At 36.5% G+C, this 13,953-nt stretch overlaps 1 protein-coding gene across 1 annotated transcript in view; it reads right to left on the reverse strand.

Moving 5' to 3' along the window:
- Positions 1-13,953, reverse strand: part of GPR158 (G protein-coupled receptor 158) — a 62,963-nt gene that overhangs the window by 14,227 nt on the left and 34,783 nt on the right. The window contains exon 4 of the mRNA XM_008057866.1: positions 958-1,096. Within this exon, the coding sequence (XP_008056057.1) occupies positions 958-1,096 (139 nt within the window). The remainder of the gene's footprint in view (positions 1-957; positions 1,097-13,953) is intronic.

Consider the following 13,953-nt stretch of genomic DNA (forward strand, 5'->3'; position numbering starts at 1 on the left):
GGCTCAGGCAACCCTTTTGCCTTAGCCACCCAAGTAGCTGGGACTGCAGGCATGTGCCACCATGACTGGCTAATTTTTTGATATTTTGTAGAAATGAGGGCTGCTTTGTTGCTTATACTGGTCTCGAACTCCAGGGCTCAAACAATTCTCCTGCCTTGGCCTGCTAAAGTGCTGGGGTTATAGGTGTGAGTCACCAACCACACTCAGCCTAGGATTCCTTTTTTAAGTTCTGCCCTGAGATTTTAATTTTATTTTAAAATCTGAATCAGGGAAAATGTCCCAGAAGATAAGTTATATATGTTTCATTTTGTTCACTTCATAAGCTACTCTCTCCTTTGTATTTATCATCTGATATAGAGATATATAGGATAATCACAAAACAGAGCATTGGGCTACAGATTCTTATCCAAGAAATTCATTGCCAAAATGTGTGATAGTGACAAAACCCCATTATACTCAATAATCTGTTCATCAGATTGATGTAGTTGGTTTTGTTTTGTTTTGAATTGAGCAGAATGCATACATGAAAACTGTCTATTTGAATATTAAGATTTTGAAAACATAAACCAGCATGTTAACCATGAGTGAAAACATAGTTTCTATATCTGCTTTACAATGTATGCATATATTGCTTTATACCATCATAACAAAAAATGTTACATATTATAAATATACAAAGACATTCCCATAAATGGGTTAAGATAGCACAATAACATAAAATTTACCTTCAAAATAGATGAAGGCAATAAGCAACACATCAGAAAGGCTAAGATCAACAGAGTTTAAAAAAAATCCTATTAATTTGCCATTTCTGTAATAAAGAAATTAGTCAACTTATGAAACACTATCCTTCCTCAGTCTTTCTATTATGCATATTACCCAATTTTGCTATTTAAATTAAACCGCAACACATCAGAAAACTAAAACAGTTATTTACTAGCTCTACAGATCACTTGCCTAATTGTATGGAATATAGCAGAGATAATGAGCTCATTGTGAACTGCAACAGCCATGTAGCGCGGCTCGTGAAATGCCGATGGGACTGTCCGCACTGCATAGCAGAGATAAACACCCCACAAGAGGAATAAAAATTCAGCTGTGAGAAGAACAAACAAACAATTTTCCATTAGTTTTTATAGGTGAAGAAAAAAGTTTTTAGTTCTTTAGCATGCATTTTGTGTCTATTAAAAAAACCATAAGTTTAGTTAGAAATAGATGTTTACAAAGTGTTATTCACATACAAATACAGATGCCATATATTTATTTTTTAAATTTCATTCAGTGTATAAAAGATTTTTCAAAGGTATGCCTTGTTGTTGCTATTTATTTATTTATTTATTGAAGGTATCTTTCAGTTTTATTTCCTTTGGATATATACCCAGAAATGAGATTGCTCGATCATGTGGGGGTACCATTTATTTAAAATTAAATTTTATTTTATTATAGAGATGGGGTACAAGTAAGAATTAACTACAAAAGCAGGCTGCATGTAGGTGAAGTCTGGGCCTCCAATTGGCCCTCTCCCCCAGTATAGGACCAGGTAATCTTTGTGTTGTTATGCCCCCCCCATTGTTATTGTTTTTAACAGGGTTAAACTCAGAATTTTTTGCTAATATCTGACTTTTTTGTAAAGCAATTGTAAAATAATTTTCCATATCTCCAACCTATATTTAGGATGTTCATGGAGCATATGGGTCACAATAAAGCTGTCAAGGTGACAAAAGGTTTGTAACGTGTTTATATGCAGCTCCTAGAAACCTGAATTCTGACTGCACTGAGCCCAGTTCAATAAATAAAGATACTGTTGCCAGCAATGTGAGAACACAGGTTGCTAAACAGTCTGTGGCGTATTTTAGAAATGAAACAATGTTTCTTCACACATGACCGAAATCATATCTTTTGTGGGTGGAGTGCTGAAAGGTATAGTAAAATTCCCAATCACCTTGTTTTATGTCTGAAACCCGAAGAGACAAGTACAGTGTAGCAATTAAGAATAAGGACTTCAGAATCACAGTAGCCCTAATACTGAACCTGGCTCTATCCCTAACTAATTTTGCCTAATCTTTGGCAATTTTTTTAACCTCTTTGGCCACAGTTTCTTCTTCTGCAAAAAAGTGCATATTTCATGGGAATATTTGCTAATTAAATCAAATAGTGCATGTAAAGCATTTAACATAGTTTCTGACACATAGTAATTGTTACATAAATGGTTCTTATTACTAAACTTCTCATTTGACTTTTTTTTCAAACTGAACATTACTATTTTAACGAACTCATTTTGATTGATAATCTACACAACCTATTTTATCTTAGTGACATGACCTTATTGGAAGACAATATTTAATTAGTACGAAGAAAGCTCTAATTTGGAGAAAACATGTCATCAAATGCATCACCTAGCTGTAATCTTCTCGTAAACAGAAACACTGATGTCCATCAAAACACTGATCATTCATTCAAGAACCAAGGTGTTTTCCCTGCCAAAGTTTCAGCATATTCTACCAGCATCTAAGTACTTCAAAGTGCTTCAGTTATTGAAAGTCCTTTAAATAAACAAATATCTTAGATGCTACTCTGGTTACAAACCCTGATGTGGCCAGAAGCCAAAGAAAAGAATATGCTTCACTCCAGACTCTCCATTAGATTTAGTGTAGTTACAAATTATTAAGCAAGGAGGTCACTGGCCATATTCTGTGAATGTTGTTTTCAGTCTTGATCTCAATGGATCAAGAAAAGGAAATCAGGAAATTCTGAGATCTTCACATACAATTTCCTTTCCCAACTCTTGTATTTTGGTCCATGGAACCACTTCTGCTTTCTATCTCAACATTTGAAATCTCAGAGCCAACTTTCATTTCTACATCTCTTTCTTTGAGCTATTTTTACATGTATTAATAATTCCTCTCAGCGTGCACAATTACAATCTTTGCCTAAGCCCCTATCAGTTCACTCCCTATTTGTTGAAATTATTTCTCAAGGGCCCATGTAAACTCATTAGCCTGGGTTAATCCATTCTTCATAACAGTAACAGGTTCATTTTTCTGAAACTCCCCCTTGATCACCTGTCCAAATCTCCACCACTGGATTTTACAAGTCTATTAGGAGATTCATTCATACCTACTTGTGATGCTGGAAATAATTCCTGCCCCAAAAGAAAGTCTATAAGGGAACCCCACATTTCTTGGCTTTATTCTTTTTTGCTTGGATTTCTGACTTCTAGTCTGGTCTCTGGCCCTCAGGCCAGCCTTTTGTGAGGCACCAGTGCATCTTCATTCAGAAATGTCTGGCAGCTCACTATTATTTTACTAATGCCTCATCTTGGCATTTCCAGGACTTCATAATACATATCTAACATGATACCCCAGTGTGCCCTGACACCAACTCTTTTACTTGACCCAGAAAGTCCCATTATTCTCTGAACACTCCAAAGATTAGTCCTGTTTCTGAGTTTTTGCTTATGCCATTGCTCCTACCAGAAATGTCCTATTACCTACATTTGTAATTCTTAATCAGTTTTTTAAAAGTCCAGGTCAAGTTCCACCTCTATCACAAAGCCTCCTGAAATAACTCTACGTTGAATTTCATTTCCTTTAACATCTTATAGTTTTAAACTATCTATACGACATCATGCAGAGAATAATGCAATATCAAATTGGAAAAAAATTATTCATGGGTTCTTATTAGTCAAACCCTCTCCCCCCAAAGGTCCCCCCTGCACATCCCCCCGTGTCAACTAGATATGCCTTCTACAGGGCAAGAATTGAGTCTTTCAATTATGTTTTCTCCTTTTTCCCACATGTGTGACAGCAACAGTACTGAGCCCTCATAGATAAAATTTAATAAATATTTGTTGACTTGAGTGGCTCTAAGGGAAGTTAGTTTCATGTTAAATCATTAGAGATGTAGCCTTTCTATTTCTTTGCCCTTTTTCTAACATTGCAGAGCCTGTTAAAGCGAAATAAGCAGGGTGCCATTAGCCTGGGGTTGTTTCTGTTCCTGGAGCCCTTATGCAAGAAAACAGAAACTTAAGGTAGATGCATTCCTCATATCTGATTAATTTTAAATGAAGCTTCAACCCATCATAGACAGCCAACTAGCTGATCGGTTTGCTAACTTGGGACCTCCCACTGAACAATACCCAAATAAGGCAAACACCCAGCTCTAGCCTATCAAGGTTTTTTTTTTTGTTGTTGTTCTGTTTTTGTTTTTGTTTTTAACTTTGCTTCCATATTCAGCCTATATAAGCTTAATGCTCAGGCTACTACAATGAAACCCATAACCTCCTTTTGGTTTTGGTGCTTCTTGATTCATGAGTTGTTCTCTGTTCAGATAAACTCTATTAAACTTTATTTTGTATCAAGTTTTTCTTTAAACAGGCCTATGAGTGATCTAAATATCATACTGGCAATAGTGCCAACTGTGGCAATCTGAATTTACAGATGCACCACTAAGTATATGTAACTGTGCTTGGCATAAAAAACATGCTGAATGCAAAAATATTATTAAACAATACTAGTACAAAAATATGCTGTGGCTGAAGGATTCACATTTAGCTGCATTGTAAAAACTGTATATCTTGCTACTGAGTGCAGTGTTTTGATATAATGATATACTGAAGATTCAAAAAAAGGAAAGTAATCGTCAGGTTAATTAGTGAGTTACAATGGAGAATTATATTTAAAAAATAAGACAAAATAAATTTCTCATAATAGTTAAGCTGGACGTTAAAATAATTTCATTAGCAATGTCAATTAATATGCTATAGTTGAAAAACAATTTATTACTCAAAACACCAATTAAACTAAATGTGATATATAAAAGTTGTGCTTGGGAAAAAAATCAGCTTTATATAATTAACTTCAGGCTAGAACTGCAGTTAGTAAAGAAAATATGCAGATGTTAACAAATTTGCAGTGTTATTACATGTGGAGTCGAAATATGTGTTGTGGTTCGGCTTTAGAAAATAATTTCTGGTGTTAAACGATTTTGATGAGAGGCATTAGAATAGTCAAAAAGGGGACTACATTTATATTTAAAGATCCAACAGACCTTCCAGAAAACCGAAGTCTTTTATTTTTAATCCATAAGGGATAACATTCAGTTTCAAAGCTAACTACCATAGACTTTAAAAAATTATTATGGCATAGTGAAAGTAATAATTTCAAGTGATTTTTTCGAAGGGCTGGGTCAAGGAATGAAATGAGAGTTAATATGAGTTCTTTGACACTGAAGATGCCCCCCACTCTGTCATCTTAGACCACCCACAAGTGCTAGGAGGAAAATGACTTCAAAGTGCAAATGTTGCTCAAAGGCAAATTTTGTATTCATAACATTGTACCCTTCCTAGCCCACTAAAACATACTTTCACATGGCATAAATAAGTATATAAATGATAAAACATTTAAGCTTCATTTCCCAAGTGTTTCTTTTAATATCCTCTTCTATTTTTCTCTACATTCTATCCACTGAAAAAAATTACAGAGTAAAAAAAAATTATTTACAATTCTACCCAGGATAGCTTATTTTGTTTTCATTCTAATAATAGTGTGGGCAGCACAGAGATTATCTTAAGTATTAAAGCAGACAACTGCGATAATGCTTGACAGTATCTCAAATTCTAGCTTTCTAGGGTTCAGTTGGCATATAGAAGTTTGAAATATTCTGGAGGGTTATCTACCTTTTCTTTGGTTAAAATACATGTTCTCACTCATAAGCGGACCTTGAACAATTATCATAATGCTATAAAAAAAGGATTTCAGTAGTGGGAATCTGCCAGGGGCAGGGTGGGGGTGGGGGCTGGCAGTAGTGGGAATCTGCCAGGGTAGAGGGGCACACTTCATCAACAAGGGTACCTGAATAATGAACATTTATATACCTAACCCTGAATTGTACCCCATATCTTTAAAATAAAAAAAATTTTTTTGAAGTTCTGAGAGTTACACTGATTAAAACCATGAGAATGCCACTTGTGATAGAATTTCAAAGATAGAAGTGACTTTATTCTACCTCCTGATGGGAAGGTGTGTTTTTGGTGTCTACGTGGTGGACAAGGGGGTGGCTGGTGAGCTGCAGTTACTCTGCTGGTCAGCAGTCAGTTTACTCAGCTTTGGGATGTAGAAGCACACAGAAGGGGGCGCTGCTGTGTGCTTCATAGCTTCATAACAATGAAGGCTGGATGTCTGCTCCCCTCCCAGTTCTCTGGAAGCAGGAAGCCAAACGGATGTGCAGGATGGCCACAGTACATGTCCGCAGAGACCTTCCTCCAGCTGTCCTCATCCTGGGAGTGGCAGATCTGAGCATAGAAGCCACATCTCTTAGTCCCTAACCAAGGCTCCCTAAATCACATCCCTATGCTGAGGTTTTCTTTTGTCCCATAGGCATAGACAAAACCCTCAGAAATATTTTTATCCTACTGAAGAAAACACATATTTTTCCAGGCAGCAATTGTTTGTATTTAGAACAACTAATATGCTAATTAGAATTGACTAGCCTGTGGTAATTAATGGAATTTTTCTCACAACTTTTTGTTCCCTCCATCTGATTTCATAGCTGACTTCTTTTGAATGTGACAGGAACTGTGCTAAGTGCATTCTCTACATTATTTATATTTGTGAAGGTTTTACTGTAAATCTTGTGACTCTTTTAAGAAGGCTGAGGTATAATTCTGAATGCTGCAATTTCGAGCCAGGATCAGAGATACTGCTGGGAATACCAAGAAATAATATGGCTAATCATACCAAGAATACGAGGTCACACCGTGACTTGATTATTCTGTTTTCTTGCCCACTCACTGCTAGGGAGCTCTGTGAGGCATGAACTACGGTGCATGGTCACACAATTTGCAGGCTGGCTTCCTTATTGCTTCTTTTCACACATCTCTAGAACCTGGGCCAAGTTTTTTTCCTTATCTTCACTGCATGTTAAGTGGATAAGGGACAGAAAGTATACCTTTGTCACTCTCTGGCATATACATTTAATATTTTTAGTTGATATAATATATTTAGTTTGATATGGCATGGCAGAACTTTGGCAAAACTAGCTACCTCAGAGCTTATGGACATATATTAAAGGTCATGAATGGTTTCAGGTGTGATGGCTTACACCTGCAATCCCAGCACTTTGGGATGCTGAGGCAAGAGGGTCATTTGAGCCTAGAAGTTTAAGACCAGCCTCGGCAACATAGCAAAATCCTGTCTCTAAAGTAAATAAATAAGGCTGAGGTAGGAGAATTGTTTGAGCCCAGAAGTTCAAGTTCAGCCTGGGCAACATAGGGAGACCTCATCTCTACAAAAATAAAAATAAAAAATTAGCCAGGCATGGTGGCCCATGCCTTGTAGTCCCAGCTACTTGGAAAGCTGAGGGGAAAGGATTGCCTGAGCCCAGGAGGTCGAGGCTGCGATGAGCCGTGATCTTGCCACTGTAGTCCAGCCTGGGTGACAGAGTGAGATCCCACCTCAAAACAAACAAACACAGCCCCAAAGAAAAAATAATACAAAATAAGTAAATTAGCTGGCCATGATGGTGTACAACTCTAGTCCCAGCTACTTGGGAGGCTACGGTGGGAGGATCATTTGAGCCCAGGAGATGGAGAGTACAATGAACAATGATTGCACAACTGTACTCCAGTCTGGGATACAGAGCAAGACCCTGTCTAAATAAATAACATTTTTTAAAAAGATCATGCATGTGAAGAGCTCACAAAGGCAGAATAAGGTGAGAGAACTTTTGGAGCACAGGGCCAAGGGCGAGTAGCAAACTACCTTTTCCCCTTCCTTCTTCCTATCATTTCCATGTGCATTATTATGTGGGGAGGGAGATGAATTTGGGATCAGTTGTCACCATTATAAAAATGAATCTTTATTTTTTGATCTTTTATAAAAGTCTGACAGCTTTGATAATTTACTTGTCTTTGCTTGGGCTGCATCACCAGAAACTCACACAAACTTTCTGAAGCACTAGCTTGAGTGCTTTTATAAACATTGCAGAGGAAGTCATTTATTTATTTATGTATTTACTATTTATATTTCACCTTTATGAAAAAAGTTTTACGTCTTTAAGGCACAGTTATTTAAATTATGCTAAAGGACAAAGAGAAAGGATAAATTATTTTATTCCTTTATTTTATACTTTCAGTATCATTTTTCTCCTTTGGAAGTTAAAAAAATTTAACTTCTTAGCTGGATGTGATAGCGTGTGCCTTCAGTTCTGGCTACTAGGAAGGCTGAGGCAGAAAGACTGCCAGAGCCCAGAAGGTCGATGCTGGGGTGGCCAGGAGTGTACCATGGCACTCCAGCCTGGGTGACAGAGTGAGACTCCAACTCAAAAAAAAATTTTTTTAAATTTCCTTCTAAGTTACTATAAATGTATAGCTTATAAAATCTTTTGAGACAATTTTGCTGAGTTAGACTGGCTCAGGATACTGCTGGACCACTGAGTGAGGTATTCATGCAGTTTTTACACATTCGCTGTTCTGTTGACCAATGGTGTCTTTTATTTACTTATCCCAGAGTTTTGACTACTACAGGGAGTGGGTCCTGGTAAGCTGAAACAGGAGAAGTCTGAAGACCTTTATACTCTTCCATATTCTAATATGTATCTCATCTCAGGATAAATGGTAGCATCAGGCTCTTCTCTTTAAGAGTACTGCAGAAATCATGTTTGGGGCTGTAAGAATACATTGAAACTTGCAGTCCATATGGGTTATCAACCTGTTATTTAAACTATGATAATCTTTTTAATACAAGGAAAAGGACTGCTCCAATCTTGCTGGCAATTGAGCTAATCTACGGGGCATCTTTATTCAAGCAACAAAAGAGAGGCTGTTTTTTTTTTCTTATTTTGCCCCCCCCCCCGCCAAATCCTAGGGTTCCACAAGGAAGCTGAAACTCCAGAGAAGAAACTGTGATCACCATGAACAGCTTAATAACTAGCACCATGTCACTCAAACCCTGTTCCAAGGCAACCTCTGTCCTGTGACAAAATTTAACTTCAAATTAAAAAAAAATTGGCACTGCAAATATAAAATTAAGGTATAAATGAATTATTCTTTCTCTCTGCCCTTCAGCGTCATATAAATAAGTACTTCTCAAAGAAGTAAAGCAGTTTTCAGGAAAGGTTGTATATAAATAAAAAGATAACCTCCACTTCAATCATTCTGAAAATACTCAAGCCGGTGCTGAAAAAATCATGTAGAGTTTCTAGTGATATTGCCTAAGCCAAAACAAACTGTCAGTGTGGTCAGGCTTTTATCCTTTGACTGAAAATTAATAATACATGTGAATCTATGAATTATGTTAAAAAAATGAAAAATAAAAGAAAATTAAAAATACATGTTTAAAATGGTAACAAGTAATGCAGAATGAATTAAGGCATAAAGTACATGGGAATAAAAGAAAATGTATGCAATGAACCTCAATCAATAACATTAATCTAAGTTGAATGAAGAGGAAGTATCATCTATTTTCTGCAATACTCATTAAATGGTGCTTATATCACATTCCACCTGTCATAATAAAGCCTAATCTTTTAGGGTAATTAAGTATTTCAATCCTTAAAAACAATTGCTATTTTAGAATTCCTTGTATATCTCAATGAAAGAGTTACCGTATTTTTTTCAGTTCTTTCTAAACATTGGCATATGACTAATTAAATTACTGAACACATTGTTTTGTTTGTTTAAAATATTATACAAGGAAGGAGGAGAACAAAGAAGTGTATGTCAATGTAGCAAAGATTATATTTTCTGTACTGACACTATTTCCTGTGAATCCATAGAAACCAACTAGTACTTTTTAACAGTGGAGTGAAAGCATAAATATTTTAAAATTCCAAAATGAAATGTGAACCCAAGCCTATCATACCTGTTTAATTATTGCTTATATTTTTATCTATGTCTTTCTTTCCAATTTGATGAATAAGATATATAACAAGGGATGTCAAGCTCTAAGAAATTTCCAGAACCATGAGATATCTCATGTATTGGTAGACTTTTTACAACCATGACGAGATGGGGGTGGGATAAAACTTAATTTATAACAGGGTTCTTGACAGGGAACAGTTATTAGATCATATAAATGCCATTGAGAATAGTTAGGCTATCTCAGTGATATAGAAAGATACAGGGAATAACAAAAAACGGTAGATAAATAGAAGCTAGAGCTTTTTGTATATATGTACATATGGCTTCTTGTGCCAGGTTAGAGATGGAAGTAAAATTACCACCATGCTCATCTAATATTATGTTTATTTTTATCACATTAGATTCTCATCACCTAGTATAATAACTTCTGGAGGAAACTGTACAGTGTGTTTGTCTAGGTCAGCACCAGTCTGATGCACAGATTTAGCTGTGGAAGGCAAGGTTCTTGATGCTACCATCTATCAGCTGCTGTTCTGCAATCTTGTTGTTTCTTGTAGATAACAATCAGCCCACTTGTTCTAACTTATTTTAGTCACTGGTTCTGCTTCAATATCTTCAATTTGTGTTAAAAATGTGTAATCAGAAATTGAATGCTATCCAACGAAATATATCAAAGGATGAGCTCTACCATATCACCACCTCTGTTATTAAATAAATATATTTCAAATCTGGAAGCCCTATCTTGGAAGACCCTGGCCAGGATACTGAAATCTAGGTGTCAAGATATGTTCTACTTGCCTCTTAGGGCAAAATTATAAAGGCTAATTCAAGCATGAGAAGCCAGTTCTACTTCTTTGCCAGTTTGTACCAACTAATTAGGAAACCCACAGGGGAATGAAGTTTGGACTTTTTAATATGGCAAGTTTTAATGCTATTACAAAAAATTCTGAAGATGGACAATTGACTACCAACTTACCAACTGTGGTAGCTAGATTTAGAAAAAAAAGATATGGTAATCCTACTACCAACATTTAAAAAAGAGTATGACTTGAAATATTTATTTGGTTTTTTTTCATTAATTTAGAAGAATATTTCCCAGTCTCAGCCTCTTTATTCTTTACATAGCTCTAGGGGGATAGTAAAATAGTCAAAATTTTCATAAAAAACAAATCCATTTTATTCTGCTTCAATATTTATAATTATACTATGTAATATTCTTTAAATTATAATTTTCATTTGTCATGCTGAATTTCTACCAATCTATTATGGTGACTATTGGAGAAATCAAGGGTAAGGTTTCATAAAATGTCTGTCAATTATCAATTAGTTTATATAACTTGTTCAAAAAACCTCCCAAAATTTGAATGTACACATTTACCGTCAAAATGAAACTGGCGACAAGTGTGTATCTTCTAGAGTTTTTTTAGCTTTAACACATTTCCCCACACTGGCCTAATTCTGACACAGAAAATATTACATGAAAAGGGAGTTGAGCTCATTCTTTATTTTTTCAGCAAATATTTATCAAGCGCCTACAACTGACAGATACGCTGTTAGGTGCCAGGGATACAGTGTGAACAATACAGGGTTAGGTTTATTGCTGAGACGCATATAGCTATAGGGACTTGAAAGAGAGGTGAGCAGATGGAAGTTTCCTGACTTTAATCTTCAGTGAGCTATAGAAAATATATTTAAATGTACTCAAAAAAATGCAAAGTGCTGAGTCATATAATAATAACTTGTGGAAATACTATGGTATTATTTCCATTACAGATATAGATGATTCTCAAAGAGGTATGGCAGTTTAAGTTCTTATAGGAATTCTAACCTGATCTAGAAATGTTCTATCCAAGTTTTAAAATTATTTTTTTCAGCAGACAAATAAAACCATTTGTTAAAAAACTGACTACTGGGCCTGAAAGTGCTTCTTACACGGCCCAGTGTTCATCTGTCTTCCACAGTAGCAACATTTGTTTTCCAATAAGCTTATCTCACATTTTTTATACAGAACAAATAAAATTATTGAAAATGATAGACATACATGACAATGGGATTCTGAAAGTCATTTCTTCCCCTTTCTATGTTTTCAAAACATTTCTTCAAAGAAGAAACTGAGGCTCATGTAGGTTCAGAGATTTTTCCAACCTATTTTCTACACCTGTTTTCTCTTTCTGAAACCCTTGCAGTAGGAAAATCATCTATCTGAGCAGTTCTGGGGCAGCCCTCTGCAATAAACAAAAATAGAACGGGCCCAGTCTTTAAATGTATGATCCATATTCTAACTAGAGCTCTATGTTAGTGGAAAAAACTAGCATTTCACTCTTTCACATTTTTTTAATTTCATATTTATTTTTAAAAGTAGATTTTTTGATAGGTAAAGCTGATTCAAAATGCAACTATACCAATATATTAGTCATCCCTTCTTTTCTTTTTTCTAAACTAATTCCTTTCACTAATGTAAGTATATACAACTTCTTGACAATGATATCCCACCACCTCAAGCTTATTAAACCTGTCTCCTGCCTCTCCACAGCCCCACCTACAAGGAAACAGTTCTGTTTAAGAACCAGAGAATAGCAGGCTCGGTGGCTCAGCCTGTAATCCCGCGCTTTTGGGAGGCTGAGGTGAATGGATTGCCTGAGCCCACGGGTTCGAGACCCGCCTGGGCAGCGAGACCTCATCTCTACAATAAATAAAAAAATCAGCCGGGCGTGGTAGCGCATGCCTGTAGTTCCGGCTACTTGGAAGGCTGAGGCGGAAGGATCGCCGGAGCCCAGCAGGTCGAGGCTGCGGTGGCCGAGAGCGGCCACTGCACTCCAGTCCGGGCAACAGAGTAAGACTCCAACTCAAAAAACAAACAAACAAACAAACAAACAAACAAAAAACCAGAGAATAATTTACCCTTCAGTACAGATTTTCTAGTTGACTGAAGATATATGGATTTATTCTTGATTAACAGCCAAATGGTAAACATGTAACTTATAAAACTACAGAAAGAGAACTGAAAAGAGGCATATGCCACACATTAGAAAACATTACATTAAGAGAGGTTAAATACAGAATATCTCAATGCTACATACAGGAAGAGAAATAAATGAAAATTGTTATAGAATAGTATGAAAAAAAATTACAGCAACTACATGTATCAGATTTTTCATGGCAGTTCTTGTTCCAAATATTTGTTCCTGTTTTAAGTCACTCATCCTGACTTTTTTCATAGAGAACTGCGTCGCTGCAGGACAAGCATGTTATGGGAACTAATGTGTTCTAGTAGTTTACAGGACAAAAACAATGATCAAGAAATAACAAAACATCACCCCAAATTTAACTTCCTTTTATCTCTTGACCCCTGCACTCTTATCATTCGTCTTTTGATTTTCTGAGACCCTAATGTTATCATCTAACCCCTGTGGGGATATTAGTGTCATTCCTACCTCTTAAGTTTTGCTACTTTTCTCTCATTCCTAAAGCAAGGACTTAGATCCTGCCACCACAATCAGTCTCTTCTCTTAGCTTCTCTCTACCTCCTTGCCTTAACTGGGACCCGGCAATTGCCCAAGGAACTACATTCTCTACAGTCCTTCCAAATTAGTGTGAGAGATAATGGATTATTTATATTCATAAAATGGAAAGAAGTCTACTAACACGACCAAGACATGTATTAGGAAGCAGACGTGACCAAAAGTCCGTTAAAAAGGGAGGCATAGCAGCGAGACCTCATCTCTACAATAAATCAAAAAAATCAGCCGGGCATGGTAACGCATGCCTGTAATTCCAGCTACTTGGAAGGCTGAGTCGGAAGGATCACTGGAGTCCAGCAGGTCGAGGCTGCGGTGGCCGGGAGCGGCCACTGCACTCCAGTCTGGGCGACAGAGTGAGACTCCAACTCAAAAAAAAAAAAAGGGAGGCATGATAATAGTCACATCGTCTTAGGCAAAATGAAATTTAGAAATAAGGAAACTGGTGCCCTCCAATCAAACAGCAACAGGTATTTATTTTAACCTTATTTGGGGCAAAACCCCTTAGGTGATGGACAGGAGAGCTTGTAACTCACAGTTCTTGGCAAAGGAGAAACCGGGAGAGGGACCTGTGCA

Source organism: Carlito syrichta, unplaced genomic scaffold (genome assembly GCF_000164805.1).
Source record: "Carlito syrichta isolate Samal-C Ts95f unplaced genomic scaffold, Tarsius_syrichta-2.0.1 Scaffold88599, whole genome shotgun sequence".
Taxonomy (NCBI): Eukaryota; Metazoa; Chordata; class Mammalia; order Primates; family Tarsiidae; genus Carlito; species Carlito syrichta.